Source organism: Theobroma cacao, chromosome 8, assembly GCF_000208745.1.
Source record: "Theobroma cacao cultivar B97-61/B2 chromosome 8, Criollo_cocoa_genome_V2, whole genome shotgun sequence".
NCBI lineage: Eukaryota > Viridiplantae > Streptophyta > Magnoliopsida > Malvales > Malvaceae > Theobroma > Theobroma cacao.
In genome coordinates, this window is record NC_030857.1 from 10137244 (window position 1) to 10154913 (window position 17670).

Sequence of the window (17670 nt, forward strand, 5' to 3'; positions counted from 1 at the left end):
ACACATGTTATAAATGCATGGCGTGTAACAACTATGGGCAATGTTTCTAATCCATGTTCTAATTTACACAAAATGTTTAGAAATTTAATTGTTGCAGCAATAAACCCAATAACATACCTTGATGTCATCTCTGCTATAGGGTTTGTTAATTTACAACAATATGGCCAAATGTCAAGAGATAGACCACAGCTCGATGATGATAGTGCCCAACAGAGAGTTGATAGAGCTCATACAGTTCAGAGAGTTGAGAGAGACGATGAAAATGGTGCTCAATAGAGAGTTGATATAGTTGAGAGAGTTTAGAAAGCTGACAGAGAAAGATGAACAAGCTCAAACAACTGAGCATTTATTTATTTATTTTTATTTTCTCTGTGGCAGGAAGGAGATATCGGGACCTTAATTTGAAATGATTTTTTAAGGGCATTTTGGTCAACTCATGCTTCTTTTTGGCTAGAAACAGATACTTTATATGGGTAGTTATTTCTGAAATCACTTTATGAGGAGGTCCATTTCTCACAATTTCCTCTATCAAGTTGACGTGGAATTGATCGAATGGATAAAAATTTATGTTAACAGGATCAAAAAAATCTTGGCATGGCATACAATAGGCAAAACCTCCACCCAATTCCTTTCAAAATAAAATACAAAAACCCTGCTTTTTAATACACTTTCTGTTATGAATAAATGTAAATATTCTTTGTATTTTATAATATTCAATATATCTCACCATATTTAATGTAAATATTTATGTTGGAACATCCCTATCTCTTAGTTTCATTCACTATATGTAAATTTCTATATACTAAGTTCATCTCTCTATTTATGTAAATTCATTTCCCCTCAACTTTTTTCAAAATAAAATACAAAAACCACTCTTTTTAATACACTTTTTGTTATTAATATATGTGAATATCCATTGTATTTCATAATATCTAATGTATCTCCCCATATTTAATGTACATATTTATATAGATTTCATAAATATCCATTGTATTTCATAATATCTAATGTATCTCCCCATATCTAATGTACATATTTATGTAGATTTCATAGCATAGCACAATTAAAGGAAGGACACGTTAAAAGTGATAAGATAAAACATATATTGTCAAAATTCTTCTCTCACTCATGATCTCCAAGAAAAAGGTAATATTATTGTTCAACTAATTCGTTCAAGTGACAATCTAACATTTTTGTTTACTAAAGCCCTTCCTATTGCAATATTCAAAAAGTTTATACAAAAGATTAAAATGCATTATTTTACAGATCTCTATAATGCAGTTATCAAGAAGACTAAAATACACACTATACTCTTTTCCTTCATTAAGGTTTTTCTCACTAGGTTTATCTTGATAAGGTTTTTAATGAGGCAATATTTCAAAACTGCATTTTTTAAAAGAATTATGTACTCTTTTTTCTTCACTCATTTTTTTTTCCTATAAAATTTTTTTCTTGTAAGGTTTTAACAAGATATATTTTTAATACAATGGATATTCAATGGGGAGTGTATGAATATTTTTGTGAATATTCATTTATATTATCTGTATCTAGTTTTGGATGTAAATTAGATTGGATTAATCTTAGAATTTAATCCATCCATCTAATCCCTTAGTATTATCTTCGTCTTGTAAATTCAATCGAGATAAGGAGTTATTTGCTTATAAATAGGCTCATCACTTCATTTGTAAACACACACTTCAATAGCATCTTATTTCTCCCTCTAAATACTTTCTTTTATATTTTCTAAATTTATTTCATAAAAATTTTAAAATATGAATTTTTTATAATTTTTAATTAAAATATTAAATATTTTTATTTTAAATTCTTATAAAGGGTAGAAATTTGTGGCGAGTAGATTGCCACCGGAAATTGCATAATTGCATTCTAGGAGAGTAAGAATGACAGCGACAGATGATGAAGTACATCGTGCTGCAGTTGATGTAGTAGGTACAAAAGGACTTGAAATCTGATTATTTCTGGACATTCTACCCCAACTGCTAGATGCCAGCTAAATAGAACACCTCAAAGTGAACCTAAAAGTAAATAAATAACCAGAATTAAGCATTCTCAACATCACACGTAATTCAGTATACTTGCACCAGCAACACTAAAGATCTTCACGCTACATGTTTTAGGGCCTCCACAACGAAAACATTCAAGCTTATTCTGAAGTGTGCAAATACGATTCTTTCTAAGTGCTCATCCAGATGCCTGTGGAAGTGAGATGGCTGTGTTCGGTTTTTGATATTCAACTCATGCGTCTGTGAAACAGAGTGGACCATAAAGGAAATGAAAATCCTAATGAGTCTCATTCCAGCAGGCTATATATAGCTTCTTCACTGAAAAATAAAACAGAATCCTCTCAGTTTCATGTGAAATACTAGAAGACCATATCATTTGCCTGGGACATCCCCACATCTACTGGCAATATCTCAAGCAAGCAAACCTAACGACATCTTAGAATATAACATCATTACAACTTCACAAGACCTAAAAGGAAGAAAAACGAAAAGGCTATAAAAATTCTGTCAAAATTTAAAGCTTCAGATGTGTTCTGTACAAGCCACAGTATGTTTCCTTCATACACCTTCATGTAGTTTTCTGAGCTAAGCCTTGCTGAAATGGCTCTTAGGTGTTAACCACCCAGCATCATCACCACTAGGACTGTGATCTCCACCGATGTTCAAAATATCTTCAGAATCGGCAAACAAATTAGACCTGATTGTCACTGTTGGTCTCATTGATGGTAAAAGCGGAAGTGATGCTTCACCTCTTAAAATCCTAGCAGCTTCCTTCACTGTTGGTCTCTTCTCGTGGTTCGGATGCACACAACAAAGTCCCACCTTGAGCATCCTCTCCATCTCCAAAACATGGTACCTCCCTGAGAGGCTACAATCAGCAGCCTCAATTAGTTTTCTTCTCACCCACAGGTCCCAAACCCAGTCAACAAGCACAGCTCCGTCTTCGGCCACGGGCCTCTTTCCTGTAGCCACCTCTAGCACAACCACACCGAAGCTGTAAACATCTGTTTTCACAGTTGGAACACCACAATAAACATACTCAGGTGCGAGATATCCTATCGTTCCAGCTGGTATTGTGGCTTCTCTTGAAGCACAACTATGTTCATAGACTTCTGCTAAACCAAAATCTCCAAGCTTGGCATTGAATTCATCATCAAGCATTATGTTGCAAGTCTTCACATCTCTGTGGATTATCTGTCTTGCACATTCTTCATGTAGATATGTAAGAGCAGAAGCAACCCCTAGAACTATGTTTAATCTTAAGCTCCACGAGAGGAAAGTTGCAGAATCCGAGTTTTTATGAAGGAGTTTGTCAAGGCTTCCATTGGGCAAGTACTCATAGACCAGGATTAACTCAGATCCCTCACAGCACCACCCTTGAATCTGGACCAAGTTCTTGTGTTTTAAGCAACCCATCATCGTGGCAAACTCGGTGGTAAAAGGATTACGACCGCATTCTTTGTTGGACTGATCAAACCGCTTCACTGCCACAGCTCCAGCAGAAGGAAGAGACCCTTTATAAACAACTGCTGAAGCACCTTCACCAACAATTCTGTTCCTATGAAACCCCATTGTAGCTGATTTTATCTCCGCAAGTGACAATCTTGTTGGTACATTATTCATTTGAACTCTAGTCTGTATTCTTTTTCCTCTTCTGCCAACATCCCTTTTCTTCCTCACTGCAAAGAAACAAATCACAGCAATAATTGCTATTACAAAGACAACAGATATGGTTAAGCATCCCAATGCAACAGCCATGTTCCCCATCTTGAAACTTCTTTTGTGAGGACGATAAATCCGAGGGCTATTGGTAGATGAATCCTCTGGAGAGCACATGAAGCAATAACCTTCTTCAATCGCATCTATTGGATTCACAGAAGGCCGGTAAGTCCTGAATGTTTTAAACCGCCATCGATCAACAGTGTGCATTGCAGAACCTTGTCCATTAGAAGCAGAGAAACCAACATGCATATATTCCTTGAATTGCGTGGAAAGGTCAATTTGGGCAACCAGAACAGGACTTGGTGGCTTAGTTGATGAATAACTAACCCATATCTGAATCAACTTGGCTGAATCCCTATACTCAATCCAAGCTGTTATCTTTTTCCCACTTTTAAGATCAACCCCTTTTGACACAACATCAACCGAAGCAAAAGAAACAACCGTGTTAACATCAACCCCAATGTGATTACCGTTGATGTCACCAACTGAAGGATTAAAACTCGTATCAAACTCCACAGCAAAGAAAGAATCTTGAGAGTTTAAGTCACGTTGTGGAAGTCCTATGTACCCATTGGAGAAGCTGAAAGAATCAGCATTAGAGGTGATCAAGAAAACGATGCCATCTCCAAAAGGACAGAGGGGGTTTGGGATGATGGAGAAAGAGAAACGGCAAGAGAAAGATGCAGTGGTTTTGTTTTTGAAATCAAGAAAACGAATAGGGTAGGCGTAGAGAGCTCTTCCAATGTTAGCCGGAGAAGAAGAAGGCAGGCAGGTGGTTTCTTGAGTGAGACTAATGCCATTGTTTCTAAAGAAAGCGTCACCATAGAGGGTGATGTTGTTTGGTGTCAAAAGAGGGTGAGAAAGTGAGGGAAAAGCGACGTTTAAGAGGAAAAAGAGATGGACCCAGAAGAGAAATAGACAAGAAACTTGCATTGTCTACGTTGTGGCAGAGATAAGAAGATGGTCTTCCTGATGATAGTTACTCCCAAAGAGATGGTTTTCTTGAGAGCAACTGAGGTTTTACTGTGAAAATCTTGAAATAAAGTAGAAACAAAAAGAAAATTTCTTGCTTGTTTGATGCTCCATCTTGTATTAAAAGAACTAATCATTGTTTTGGCAAAAAAAATAAGTTGAAAAAAAATTGAAAAAACAAATACAAAGTTCAAATTATATTTTATAAGCCCAATAAATTGCATTTTGTCGTCTAAATACTTTATCCAATCTTTACACGTAAATGATTTAATACGTAAAATATCATAATTTTTGTATTAAAAATAATATTGCAAAAAATAAGTAATAGTTGTAAATAGTTTTTAATGCAAATTGCACATTTTATAAACAATTATTATATTAGACAATCAAATTTAATTTAATTTCTTTAGTTCCATACATTAGAATATTGTATATATGTTTCAACAAGATGAGCATTTAATCTATACTTGAAACGTTTATTTTTATTCTTTTTTGTGTCTATGCGTTTATTGTATATTTTTCCTTGAGTTTAATTAATACGTTAAAATAATAATAACAAATATATATGAAAAAAAAAATCTTTTAACAAAACAAATTTATAATTGAATAAATAATTGAGTGAAATTTGATTTTATGCTTCACTTGGCAATTAATATAACTAATGCGATCAACTTTATGGATCAAAATTTTCAATCTTCATTCAATCAACACCTAATAATCATATTTGCATGAAAAAAAAAGTAAAGTTTAATAAATTGTTAGTCTAGAATGTTTATATATATGTGTGCGTGTGTGTGTATAAATCAATAAATTATCCATTAAATTTAATAAATAAATGATGAGATTCATAATTAACTTTTAAGTATCAACTAAAGCTAAATGTAAGTTGCTTTTCAAAAAATAGTAAATGTAAAAAAAAACAGGAAAAAAAACATGAATTAATACTTATGTCCTCTGAATGACAAAGAGGAGGTCCTAATACCTTTAGCTTTAAATTCAACTCTTATTATGTTTACATTTGATATAATTTTATGTTGGATTTTATCCAATCATATATATGCTAGCTTGTTAAGTGTTTAGTTTACTTCATTTTAATTCTTATATCATATGTAATAGTTGTGTCATTTACATGTTAAGAGTTATTTGATTATGATTGTAATTTCTATTTGCATATATAACTTCAAACCAATAATTGCTTGATTAGTTAAGTCAATATCTTCTCATCGATTAAAACACTTTATCAATTAAATTATTAATATATTATATAATTTAGTTCCTAATTTTCTAGCCACGACTTAGGCAAAATTAATTTTCCTTCAATCAATTATTCTCAATGCCAATGAGGCCTTCTCTAAGTGGTAAATACAAGGCCCTAAAACCTTTAGGTTCTAATTCGACTCTCATTATATGTAAGTTTAAGTCTAATGACTCCAATTTTATTAGAAGAATGCTAATTTTGTGTAAAAATGATTTAATTATGAATTCAAGTAAACTACTGTTAAATATAATAACGATAATTTAAATAAGTATTTGAAAGATAAATTTATTAATTTAAAATTTTTTGTAAGGATATCTTAATTCTTTCACTTAACTTTGTCCTTATCATTTCGAAGATTCTTTTTTGGACAACTACATTCCTTAAACAAACCCTCAAGCCTCAAGAAAATTGAAATCCTATATTATATATTATAATACTACTTCACAAATGATTAATTAAATAAAATATTGTTAATTAAGAATGAAATACTTGCATTTAATAAATGATTAAAAATATATATAGTTTACTAAATTGATATTGATAATTTGATGTTATATATCTAAATTTTCATGAATAATATGATTGATTAATGTTAGGCATATTTGAAAGCTAAAATATTTCTATGTTGTTACTCCACATCCTAGTTTAAGGACAAATGTCTTATTTCGTTGGTATCAAGGCTGTAGATAAATTAAAAAAACTATCTCAAAATACTTTAAAAAGATACGATAATCTCTCTTTTTTAAAAATGATATTTTTGAACTTTTACTATTAACATCATTAATCAACAGTTAAAACAATTATATTTAACTCGTTTTGTATAAATTTGTCCTCTGTCCAGTATGTGCTGGACCTAAATAGGGGGCTTTTCTTGCTGTATGCAGGCAGGTTTGTTTTTATTAGCCTGCTCCTTCCATGTAAATCTTTTAGCCTGTGAATGAATTTTCACTTAATACGATATAAATATTTTAGGACACAAATGTTTTCTAAAGAAAAATCTACTTTTATCTTTTTTTTAAACTTGATAAATTTTATTTTAATATTTAATATTATAACAAGATTTATAAATGGAATAGATTGTCTCAATTTGATACTTAATAAAATTTAATATATATCTTAAAATATTAAAGTAATATTAAATATAATCTTTTTAATTATTAATTACTGGTATTAACAATGAAAAGCTCAAAAATATTATTTTAAAATTAAAAAAATTAAAATATCTTTTGAAATTGAAGTGTTTTAAGGGGATTTTGAATTTTAACCAAAGCTGTGTCTCCAGCCCAACCAAATTCAAGCTTAGAACGTTTTAGCCTCCCTGAATGGCCATTTGTTCCCTGGGAAGCAAACAGACGATGGCAGCCTGTTACTTTCACATCCAAACAAATCTCTCTACAAGATTAACAATTTGTGGTTATGGAAACTCTATTATATGGTGATGCCAGCCGAAAACACATAGCTAAACGACATCGTGCGTGGTCGGTGTTCTTATCAACGAAACAACATCGTTTTGGTCATCCATTCCATGAGTGGTTATAACTTAAACCCCGGCCTGGCTGGTAGGTTGCAGAACAAGGTAAAAGATCACAAGTTTTGGCGATGGAGGCGAGACTCTGTGCATCTTTGGGTCTCCCTTCTCCTGACCCAAATCACCATCCGGCAATCGCTACCGACTTCACTTCTCTTTTCACCCATTTCGCCACTCTCACATCATCCACCCAAAACCCTCAAAAACCACTCAAACCTTCCCAAAATTATCTCTCCTTTGCCTCAACCTCCATTTCAGCAGATGCCCAATCAAAATGGCTCAAACCCAATTCCCCAAAACCCACCGAACTTGAAATTCCTCTCCCTTTTGCCAGTTTAACTGAACCCCAACAACCCGAACCGTCTAAATTCCCCAAATGGCTAAAACCCACTCCCAGAAACAGTCCCAAAGTCCAAACCCTCATGAAAAGCTTATCCGTCTTCGAAAGAGCTCTTATTGGTGCAGCTGGTGGTGGAATTGCTGGTGCATTTACTTATGTGTGCCTTCACCCACTCGATACCATCAAAACCAAAATGCAGACCAGGGGTGCTTCCGAGATATATGCCAACACCTTCGATGCAATAGTTAAAACTTTCCACACAAAGGGTATTCTAGGATTTTACAGAGGAGTTTCAGCTGTTATTGTAGGGTCAACGGCTTCTTCAGCTGTTTATTTTGGGACATGTGAGTTTGGGAAGTCCATTTTGTCTAAATTGGATTATCCAGCTTTGCTTATTCCTCCAACTGCTGGTGCTATGGGAAACATTGTTTCATCAGCTATAATGGTTCCTAAAGAATTGATTACTCAAAGAATGCAAGCTGGTGCTAAAGGAAGATCATGGGAAGTCTTGTTAAGAATTTTAGAAAAAGATGGGATTTTGGGTCTTTATGCCGGTTACTCGGCTACTTTGTTAAGGAATTTGCCTGCCGGGGTGTTAAGTTATTCCTCTTTTGAGTACTTAAAAGCTGCGGTTTTGAGTAGAACAAAGCAGACTAATTTGGAGCCAATTCAGAGTGTTTTTTGCGGTGCTTTGGCTGGTGCAATTTCAGCTTCTTTGACAACTCCACTTGATGTGGTGAAAACAAGGTTGATGACTCAGGTTCATGGGAATAAGGCTGTTGCTGCTATGTATAGTGGGGTTAATGCGACGCTAAAACAGATTCTGAAGGATGAAGGTTGGATTGGTTTGACTAGGGGAATGGGGCCGAGAGTTGTTCATAGTGCTTGTTTTTCTGCTTTGGGGTATTTTGCATTTGAGACTGCTAGGCTTACAATTTTGCATCAGTATCTAAAACACAAGGAGAAGGAGTTGTCTAAAATCAATGTTGCGCTGGCTTGATTTACAGTATGTTGGTGATAAGCATTTTCTCTATTTTGTTAAATTGGTTTCCATTGACAGTAGTTCAAACAGACTAATTTCTGCCATTACACTATCATACATTTGGTATACACAGGTTATTTCTTGGTTAAGGATTCAATTTTTCCAACTAATAATATATTGTACCTCTGCATGAAGAACCATCTTGTTCCACAGAACCTCAATTTCAATATGCTGAATATTACCTTTTCTGGTTTAATACTGAGTACCAGCTTTACTAGTCCATAAACGTTTGAAGCTTTCACTTATAGAAGAAGGATGGTTTAAAGTAATAGTTTCAAGTGTCTTAAGACCTCCCAGTCGACTAGGTAGTAACGGTACTTTTAGGGTCATTCCTTGTTGTGCCCTTTTAGATCAATCTTTTACAGATTAGTGGCATGTGATACTTTTAGTGCATCTATTTGCAATGGTTCATGGTGCTCTGTGAAGGATGCTGTTTGTGATGTAGATTCTTTTTATCAAAAGGAAACTGTAACTTCAAAGTTGTATCCGTCATGTGTGAAATTTTCTGGTCTATGCTAGAAAACAACTAGTTGGTTTCTGTTTGTGGGGGTACATGCATGAAACAAATTCACCTTGCTTCTGTGGTGGATATCATGTACTTTTATGCCTTTTTAAACTGTGGATTTGATTCCTTTTGTATGTCTTTCTGTATTGTTGAATGATAAATGGGAGAAATGGCTTTTTAGGTCTCTGATGAGTTCAGCTTCTCATACAATGGTATGGCTTTTGCTTTTGCTGTTCATTGGATAAAGGTAAGTTAAGCTTGAACCTTTTCTTTGATTGGTGATCAAATATGTGATTGGAGAGGAATCACGACCTGAACATAAGCTTATTAGATAGTTTGTTCTGTACATGACTCAAGCCTGCTTTATTTCAGTCACATACGGAGTAGGTTCCAGTTGTTGCGTGGCTTTCTAGAATATAGAAAGAAGCCATATACGCATGTATGAATGAGTTTGTGCTCGGTTCTCGTTGGAGCATTTGGGACTCCTCAAGCCTTGTGCTTTAGTTAGCAATGATTGAGCTAGGAAATTGCTATTGTAGGATTGAAGATACTCTGAAAGAATAGAATAGCATATAAGGGTATACTGTAGGATTCAGCAACCAGATATTGTATCATGTGCATAGCTGGTCTGTTTTTCATCAGCACAGTTATGGAAGGCATGTTTGCAAGATTTCACTTAGACAATATGTAATGCCCCCCTTTTTTCTTTTTTTTTGAGAAATATAAAATTCGCTTTTTGTGGAGACAGGTTGAGGCAAACGATAGGTGATTTGGGTTTTCGGTGGATGTAAGAGTGATGAAATGGGTGAAAAGGGGAATGGAGACGGTGATTTGGGTGGGGACGGAGTCCCAAAGAATAGATGTAGCCATTGAGCCTGTCTTTGTCCTTTTTTACGTTATTGGTTTTTAATGTGGTGTTTTGATCACCACAAAGTTTAGTTTCCGCAAACATGCGAGGAGATTGCACAAACCACAAGCGCTAAATCTCTTGTAGAGACAATTTTCACTTATTTTCAGGGATGTTTTTTTTTTTTCTATCATACAGTACCGTATGGCTCTGAAAGTAACACGCTCATCCGTTTAATTTCGGGGAACAATTGTCCAAAAATTTCAGAAGTCTTATCCTTCCTACATGCAAGGAACCGCTACAATCTTGCTTTGCAGCAAACAGTAACATTGTTCAGAATCCTACATTCCAACAACATTTTTGAACATCAATGGTAATACAATCATGATCCAGCTCCTGCCTTGAACAAAAATGAGTTTTTATCCTAGTCTTGGCGATAGTTGCAGTATCATCCCATCAGCATCAGCTATCGCGAGTGGTGTTGTGTTTCATATTCCGTTTTAAATCAGGGGACGTATTTATTGATCCAATGACCTTTAATCAGGGCAGGGGGACACAATTACAGAGTGGGCATGCCTCTTTTTTTTTTTTTTTGTATTTTGGTCAACAAAGGAAATAACACCAATAGTTATTGCAAACTAGTTCTTACGTTACAATGAAAATCCCTAGCTAAAAATAGTTTCAGAGATGAGAAAACAGAACGGGTAAGAAAAGATTCACCCATAGCTCCTTCCCCTGTTGGCAGGCAAGCACCAGCGGATCTCTAACTCTCTTTGTTTCATATGGCAGTGCATTGCACTGACTTGTTGCACTTCCCAGGTCAACAGCCTGTATTGTCCATTAGAGGTCCCAAACCCAACCCAAGGGCTGTAAGCTAGTCTCCATTTCTTCACAAAGATGGCACCCAGCTTTACTTTCTGCCTCCCTTCATCTTTTGTTAATCCAATGGCAGACCATTTCTTAGACCTCCTATCCTATCTCAGCTTGTATTAATACTAGTCGCAAAATCAATTGTTGGAGGAAAAACCATCAGATAAATCATTTCTTCAGAGTTTTGAGTTTTGAGTTCATGTTCTATGGCCTGTGTTCTCACAAAGGGATTTCCTGCTCCCTTATTGTAATGAATTCCTTTTGTCTGCTCTTCAAAAAAAAGGTGTTCATAGGATCAGAATTGCCCTGGGAAAGTCCTCTTATTCCTAGTTCGCCGGTGGAAAACAACAAATCTAATAAAAATGTTTGTTCAATAATCCTGAAAACCTGGCAATAAATTAAGCATCAATTGTTCTCGTAATTAAACCCAGAATTAACAAAAACATAAAGGATCAATGAACCAGAGACATTAATAGTTTCCAATGAATTTCTCATATTTTCCCAAGTAATTGCAAATATGGCAGAACTGGAATCAAAGCATTTGCCAGAATGGCATCCTACCAAATAAATTGTGTATTTCCTTTAAAAATCTTTATAACAAAAATACAGTAAAAACTAACTAATTACATCCCTAACCAAATTTAAAAATCTCTGGATTTTCTTTCTCCTGTGTATGTTATGTCCAAAAAAATAAATAAATTCTCAACAAGGCCTAATGTGAGTAGTCCTGGTTTCGTAGCTTCCCAAAGTCCAATCTTTACATCCAGCCCTTAGAGCCTTAACCAAATCCCTACACATCATCCTCACATTCCCTTCCCCTTCTCTTTGCATGACCACCAAAATCTTAGTCACTCCATTCCCCTTCACCACCTCTTCCTTCACCTTCTCATCTTTCCTCAAGCAACATACGCTCCACAACACCAATACTGCGTCCTCCGTCGCCGTTTTCGACACCTTCAACAACCTCTCCACTATCCCCGCCGCACATTTCGGATCCGAACTTATTGCTGACCTACCTTCCGGGCAAGCGCAAAGTATTGCTAACATCTTCAAGGACTTTTCGGTTAGGGAGTTTGATAGGATCTCAACGGCGCCATTCTGGATGAGCTGGGATTTTATGGAACGGGTTATTGAAACGTTGGTTAAAAAGGAGACAACAGCGTCGTTTAGGGGTTCATTGTCGTTGCTCTTGAGGAGATGGACAAGGACGGATATAAGGTTTTGTGAGTCGGCGATCCTGCGCTTGGATTCTGAGTCGAGTGCGATTGAGTCCAGAACTCGGATTGATTCGGTCTTCGAGTTGAGGCTTCCGTTTTGGAGAATTAAAACGATTGAAGACAGGAAATTGTTTTCCTGATTGCTTTCGAGGATTAATTTGTTTAACCGTTCTTTGACTCCGTTTTCGCGCAAAATCAAATCCAAAATCCTAACCGCCATTTCCAAAGCTTTGATTTCCACACATTTCCTTCTCAAAACGCTGGCAATTATCTCACTGGAATCGCCGAATCTCACTATAAATCTCCGGTTTTCCTCAGAACAGCTTACAAATTCGGCAACCTTAGTCAAAGAATCGACGCAACTCTCGCTCTCGATCTTCTCCATCAAAAGCTTAGCTCGAACCTCCGAGATCGCCGGAGACTTCGCTACAAGCAGCCGCGGAGAGTCAGAGCCTGGCCGGAGAGTGGAGGATTGAACCCAGAGGTTAATTAGACGATGGAGAGTGAGGTTAGGAACGAAATCCTTGGATGGAAGAACCTGCATGGTGGCGGGACAAGTGTCGTGACCGGATTCTAGCCAGTGCTGGATGCTGGAACGGTCGTAAGTAACGCCCGTACAGAGGCTAACCGGAGACTTCATTACGTCCAGTGAGATTGGACACCGGAAAACACTCGGCACGGTTATGTACAGTTCCTCCTTCACCATTTTTTTTTTATTTTTTGGCTCTTCTGATTTATATTTGAGAAAGAAAAAAAATAAGAAAGTTGTTTCTTCTTGGCTCCGTAAGAGAGGATTGAATTGCCGAGGCAAAGGGAGAAGAGGGGAAGGTTTTTATGGGGAGCGAAAGAGTCAAAGAGTAGGTGACGTGACGTCGTTTTGAACGTGTGATTTTGGGGGGGGGGTCGTTGGTCAAATGCGAGTGTCTCTTTTTGACTTTGTTTATTGGTTTTTTTGACTTGGCATTCTAACTTAGAATTATTATTATGATTATTTTTTATTAAATTTATGTAGGTGTGTACTACTGGAAATGAGTGGGACTTGATGTAAACGTGTAAATAGGGGCAAAAGGAAGACTTTTTGGCCGCTTGCTTCTCTCCGTCCGCGTAGTCCAAAACCAAAGTACTAGCACTAGAAAGAATCCAAGGTATGAAGTCTGAACGCAGAATTGCATTAGTGATTTATTAATTCAATATATTCTCATAGTAAGCGGTAACTTTTGAATTAAAATGTGATCTAGGTTTAAGATACTAAGCATATATTCATAAAGCCAGTTTACACAACTAAATCAGCATTTTAATCACCCAATTTCGATTCCATTCAATTGAAAATTCTTATACAACCAAAAGGTATATTTCTTACCCTATGTAAATTAATTAATTGCAATCTTTAACAAGTGTATTTAAAATACTCAAACATCATTCTATATAAATAATTATGGACTTTCAGCCTTCAACTCCTAGAGATTTAATCATCTCAAGCTTATGAACTCGAATGCTATCTCTTCAAAAGAAAATTGCTACTTCATGAAGGTGATCAAAATTAGATTACTAATTTAATCAGCGTTTACAGTAGTTTAAAAATAGAGTTTAAATCGGAATTCTTTGTGAAATTCACATCAATCTTGAAACTCCTGTTAATGGAGAAACGACGTGCTTGACTCGAAGACAACAAGTTCCAACACAGCTGGTAAACAAGGTTGACTGGACTCTTTTCACAAGTTGCGATTAGTGTCAAGTGTTCAGACTACCCTAATCTGCTAAATGGAAATGGAGTCATCAGTCACCTGGAGGGCTTTTTAAGTCTGCCACACGTGCTCCCTGGAAAGATAGAGAAACCTAATTGAAACATACATTTAAAGGGCCATTCCATTAGAGAAAAAGAAAAAGTTCATTTCGAATCCCCTTCCTTCTATTTAAAAAAACAAACCCAACAGCTTTGTTTATGAGAGCTGCTATTTCCATTACTAAATTGTTACAAGTAGGTCAGTTACATTTTCCCTGTCTCATACATGAATGTGTCCAAGCCATGGGATACATGACTTTTTCTACGAAATATATATACTTTCCAATAATTGTGTCATTAATATGTAATCCTTTCGTGACAATTTATTTTTATTAGTTTTTGAAGATAACTTAATCTTGAATTTGTTTCAAATTCATTTCATTTGCCAATAAATTATTATAAAATGAACAAAATTTATGACCCGTATGATCAAATGGAATATTTGATCTAAATTCTAACGTGATAATAAATTGATAAATTTAAAATGAATTCAAATTATCACAAATAAAAATATTAAGTATTTTAAATTACAAATAAAAATAAACATTATGAAATGAATAAATAATCTACTAATATACTATTTAATACCAATAACAGCAAAAAGAAACATTAAGTGACAAAATTTATCGTGTATATGCGCTTAAGCGTTACGTGGAAAATTTAGTTCATATTTGCATTCATATTTTAATAACAGAAAAGGTGTCAATAAATTTAAAACAAATTTAAAGATGGCCAAATAAAAAAATTAAATTTTTTTGAATTAAAAATTAAAAATTAAAAAAAAAAAAGACATTATGAAAAGATCACAAACTAATGAGGCAATATCCTGCATTCCATTTACTACCAGCAGCAAGGAAAAAACGCGTGTTTGATGCGTGCTTTGAGAGCTTTAAATCTAATGCAACAGAGCGAGAAAAAGCGTACAAGGTTAAGACTCGGGAAGATAATGAGGTAGGGACAGGGGGGTCCTTGACTTTAGTTTAGACGGAACCTAACCACGTATTTTAGGTCCATATGGGCATTCGCTCACTCTCTCACACAATTTTTAATTCTGGACTGGAACCCTTCCAGCCTGGTTTGAATTGAATTTCCCTCGTTATGTCTTTTTATCATTTTGACTAATTCCACATAAATAATTAAATGCGACTGTTCCATGGACTATTTCTAAATAAATCACGGTCTTCACTCTCAATGAGTTGGATTGGACACGGCACCAGGTCAATGGTCACCGACTCCGAGCCGGCTACTCCTGCCCCTTCTGGCCGCAGAAGTAGTGAGTTTTTTTTTTTTTTTTTTTTTTATCATAGACTGAGTCAAAAAGAATGACCTGGAAGTCATTGCGTTAGTGTTGCCGACGCTTAGTTGACTGGAAATGAGATGGGCTGAAAATTGAAATAAATCAACCATGGCTAACCACCGGACGATGGTGCATACTTTAGTTGGTAAACCTAACTGTGGGTTTCAAACGTAGGGCATGGCATGGCAGCTCTCCCCTGATTTTAAGGCATGCAATGGCTCCGTGAACTTGTCGTCCCGCTTTCCACCTTTACTCCGTATAAATAATTGCTACTATTTTTTTTAGAAAATATCTTTATTTTTTAAATTTTAATCAAAATTACATAAAAATCTATTAATTTTTAAAATAATTAATCTGTCTCAAAAAATATTTTTTGTTGGCCACATAAGTTCAACTATTAATATTTTTATCAATTTGTTAACATAAAAAAATTATAAAATAATTTTATCTTTAATTAATTTTTTTAATTACTATTACATAATTTTATTATTTTTTATTAATTAAAAAAATACTCCCCATTTGGAGAGCCTCGATTGGAAGCACCGGTGCTCCCCTTTGAGAGTCGGATGCTCCCCTCCCTTGGGGAGTTGGGAGCACCGATCAGTGCTACCTTTTTTTTAAAAAAAAAAATAACAAATAAGATGTTTTATTTTTTTATAATTTTTATTAACAATGTTTGTACTTTTAGGTAGAGTGTCAATTTTAAAAATTAATGAATTTTGATGTAAATTCGATCAAAATTTAAAAAAATAAAAGCATTTTATTTTTGTTTTGAATGGCAATAATTGCTCCTATAAATCCTCAACGATTTTACTTTTATTAATTTCATAATTTATTTTCTTACTACTAGGTGAGGTCGCTTATCATCCTAACATCAAACACCGGTCCTAATAACGTCGATCCAAAAAACATGAACATCCCAACACAACACAACGATTAGTGCTTTCTCTATTTTGGTGGTGGGCGGGTCAACTTTTGAAAAGGGGACTCCCAAACCAGCCTCATGTAAGTTGGTGCTCAGAAAACTAAACATGCCGATCTGGCTCCCTAAAATGGCTTTGGTTTTTTTTGTTTTTCGTTTTTCTTCTTCTTTTGGTGGAAGAAAAAGTGGTTTGTTGATTCAGAGCATTAATCTGTTTGATATGTACATACCTATTTGATGACTTAATCTTGATCTCCTCTTCTTCCTCATAAGTCCCTACAAACTCTTTTTCCAGCAGCATTGTTGTGGACCTAGACCAAGGTGAAACTTCAAGATTTGAGATTAGACCTAAGGCGGCCCAAATTATTTAGTATTAGGCTGCGGCCCCAATTAAGTTAGAAGACTGACCCAAGCATTGTCCAGGTCAGTGAAGGTAAATGTACACGTCATGAACTAGTTGGAGTTGGTAAAAACTTCAAATAAAAACTTTATGGTTCATTAGAATTCTCTTCTTGAGCCTTAATATTTATTTTTTCTATGCCCAAATTGCATGATGTTATGTTTGATGATTCGAACATTTTGATTTCCAAATGTTGTAGCAGTTTTCAGGGTGCCAATTTTTCAATTCATGTGTACAACTTGACATTTGATTCTAACCTTTTTTGGCTAACCAAAAATAAAGGCTGAGGCTTTCCATAGTTTGCATGCAGTAAAATGCTGTGTCCCCATAAATATATTTATATTCAGAAGGCGCCTAAACTCATTTTTCTTTGACAATATAACAGCAAAAAGGTTTCAGGTTGAATAGTTGGCTATCACATTTATGACCTCCTCCTTGTGGAATTGCATCACATTTATGACCACCTTCTTGTGGCATTGGATCACTTATCTCTGTAAGTACAGTTTTGAATTCAACATTGGTGTAATTAGATAACTATATATATTTACCCAAAATGAAGGGGATCTTCATTACGAGAGACAGAGAGAGAAAGGAAATCCAAGCGCCCAATGACTGATTGATTAGAGTCGGGGGCTCACATGGCCATGTGTAGAAAACAAAGACAACCCATAGGAAGATTTTTCCCTACCTCTAAAATGTTTTCACTGTCTTTAACGATCACTGCTAGGCTACTGGTAGTAGTAATTATTTTTGTTTTAATCAGAGACAGGTTCACATGAAACATTTATAGCTTCCTTTCCTTTCTCCAAATTAAAGTTAGTAAAAAGCTAGAGTCTTGTTCAAAGATCATGAAAAATCCATCAATCCATCAGTCTGTCTCCCAGTTTGAATCTGCTAACACTGCTGAAACGGCAGTTGGGGTCATTTGATTCACTTGGGTACATGA

The 17670-nt window shown here is 35.2% G+C and overlaps 3 protein-coding genes across 3 annotated transcripts; 1 reads left to right on the plus strand and 2 right to left on the minus strand.

The window, feature by feature from the left end:
• Nucleotides 2484–4676, minus strand: LOC18592569 (L-type lectin-domain containing receptor kinase S.6). Its single transcript, XM_007019378.2, has one exon. It carries the CDS (start codon nucleotides 4674–4676, stop codon nucleotides 2607–2609), a length of 2070 nt encoding a protein of 689 aa, XP_007019440.2. The 3' UTR covers nucleotides 2484–2606.
• LOC18592570 (protein MITOFERRINLIKE 1, chloroplastic) lies at nucleotides 7507–9079 on the plus strand. The gene has a single exon (XM_018126042.1). It carries the CDS (start codon nucleotides 7573–7575, stop codon nucleotides 8839–8841), a length of 1269 nt encoding a protein of 422 aa, XP_017981531.1. The 5' UTR covers nucleotides 7507–7572; the 3' UTR covers nucleotides 8842–9079.
• LOC18592571 (U-box domain-containing protein 29) lies at nucleotides 11558–13139 on the minus strand. The gene has a single exon (XM_018126043.1). It carries the CDS (start codon nucleotides 13026–13028, stop codon nucleotides 11808–11810), a length of 1221 nt encoding a protein of 406 aa, XP_017981532.1. The 5' UTR covers nucleotides 13029–13139; the 3' UTR covers nucleotides 11558–11807.

Excerpts from the sequence above, each read along its gene's own strand:
- LOC18592569 (XM_007019378.2), bottom strand. The coding sequence starts at position 4,676 with ATGCAAGTTTCTTGTCTATTTCTCTTCTGGGTCCATCTCTTTTTCCTC.
- LOC18592570 (XM_018126042.1), top strand. The coding sequence starts at position 7,573 with ATGGAGGCGAGACTCTGTGCATCTTTGGGTCTCCCTTCTCCTGACCCA.
- LOC18592571 (XM_018126043.1), bottom strand. The coding sequence starts at position 13,028 with ATGGTGAAGGAGGAACTGTACATAACCGTGCCGAGTGTTTTCCGGTGT.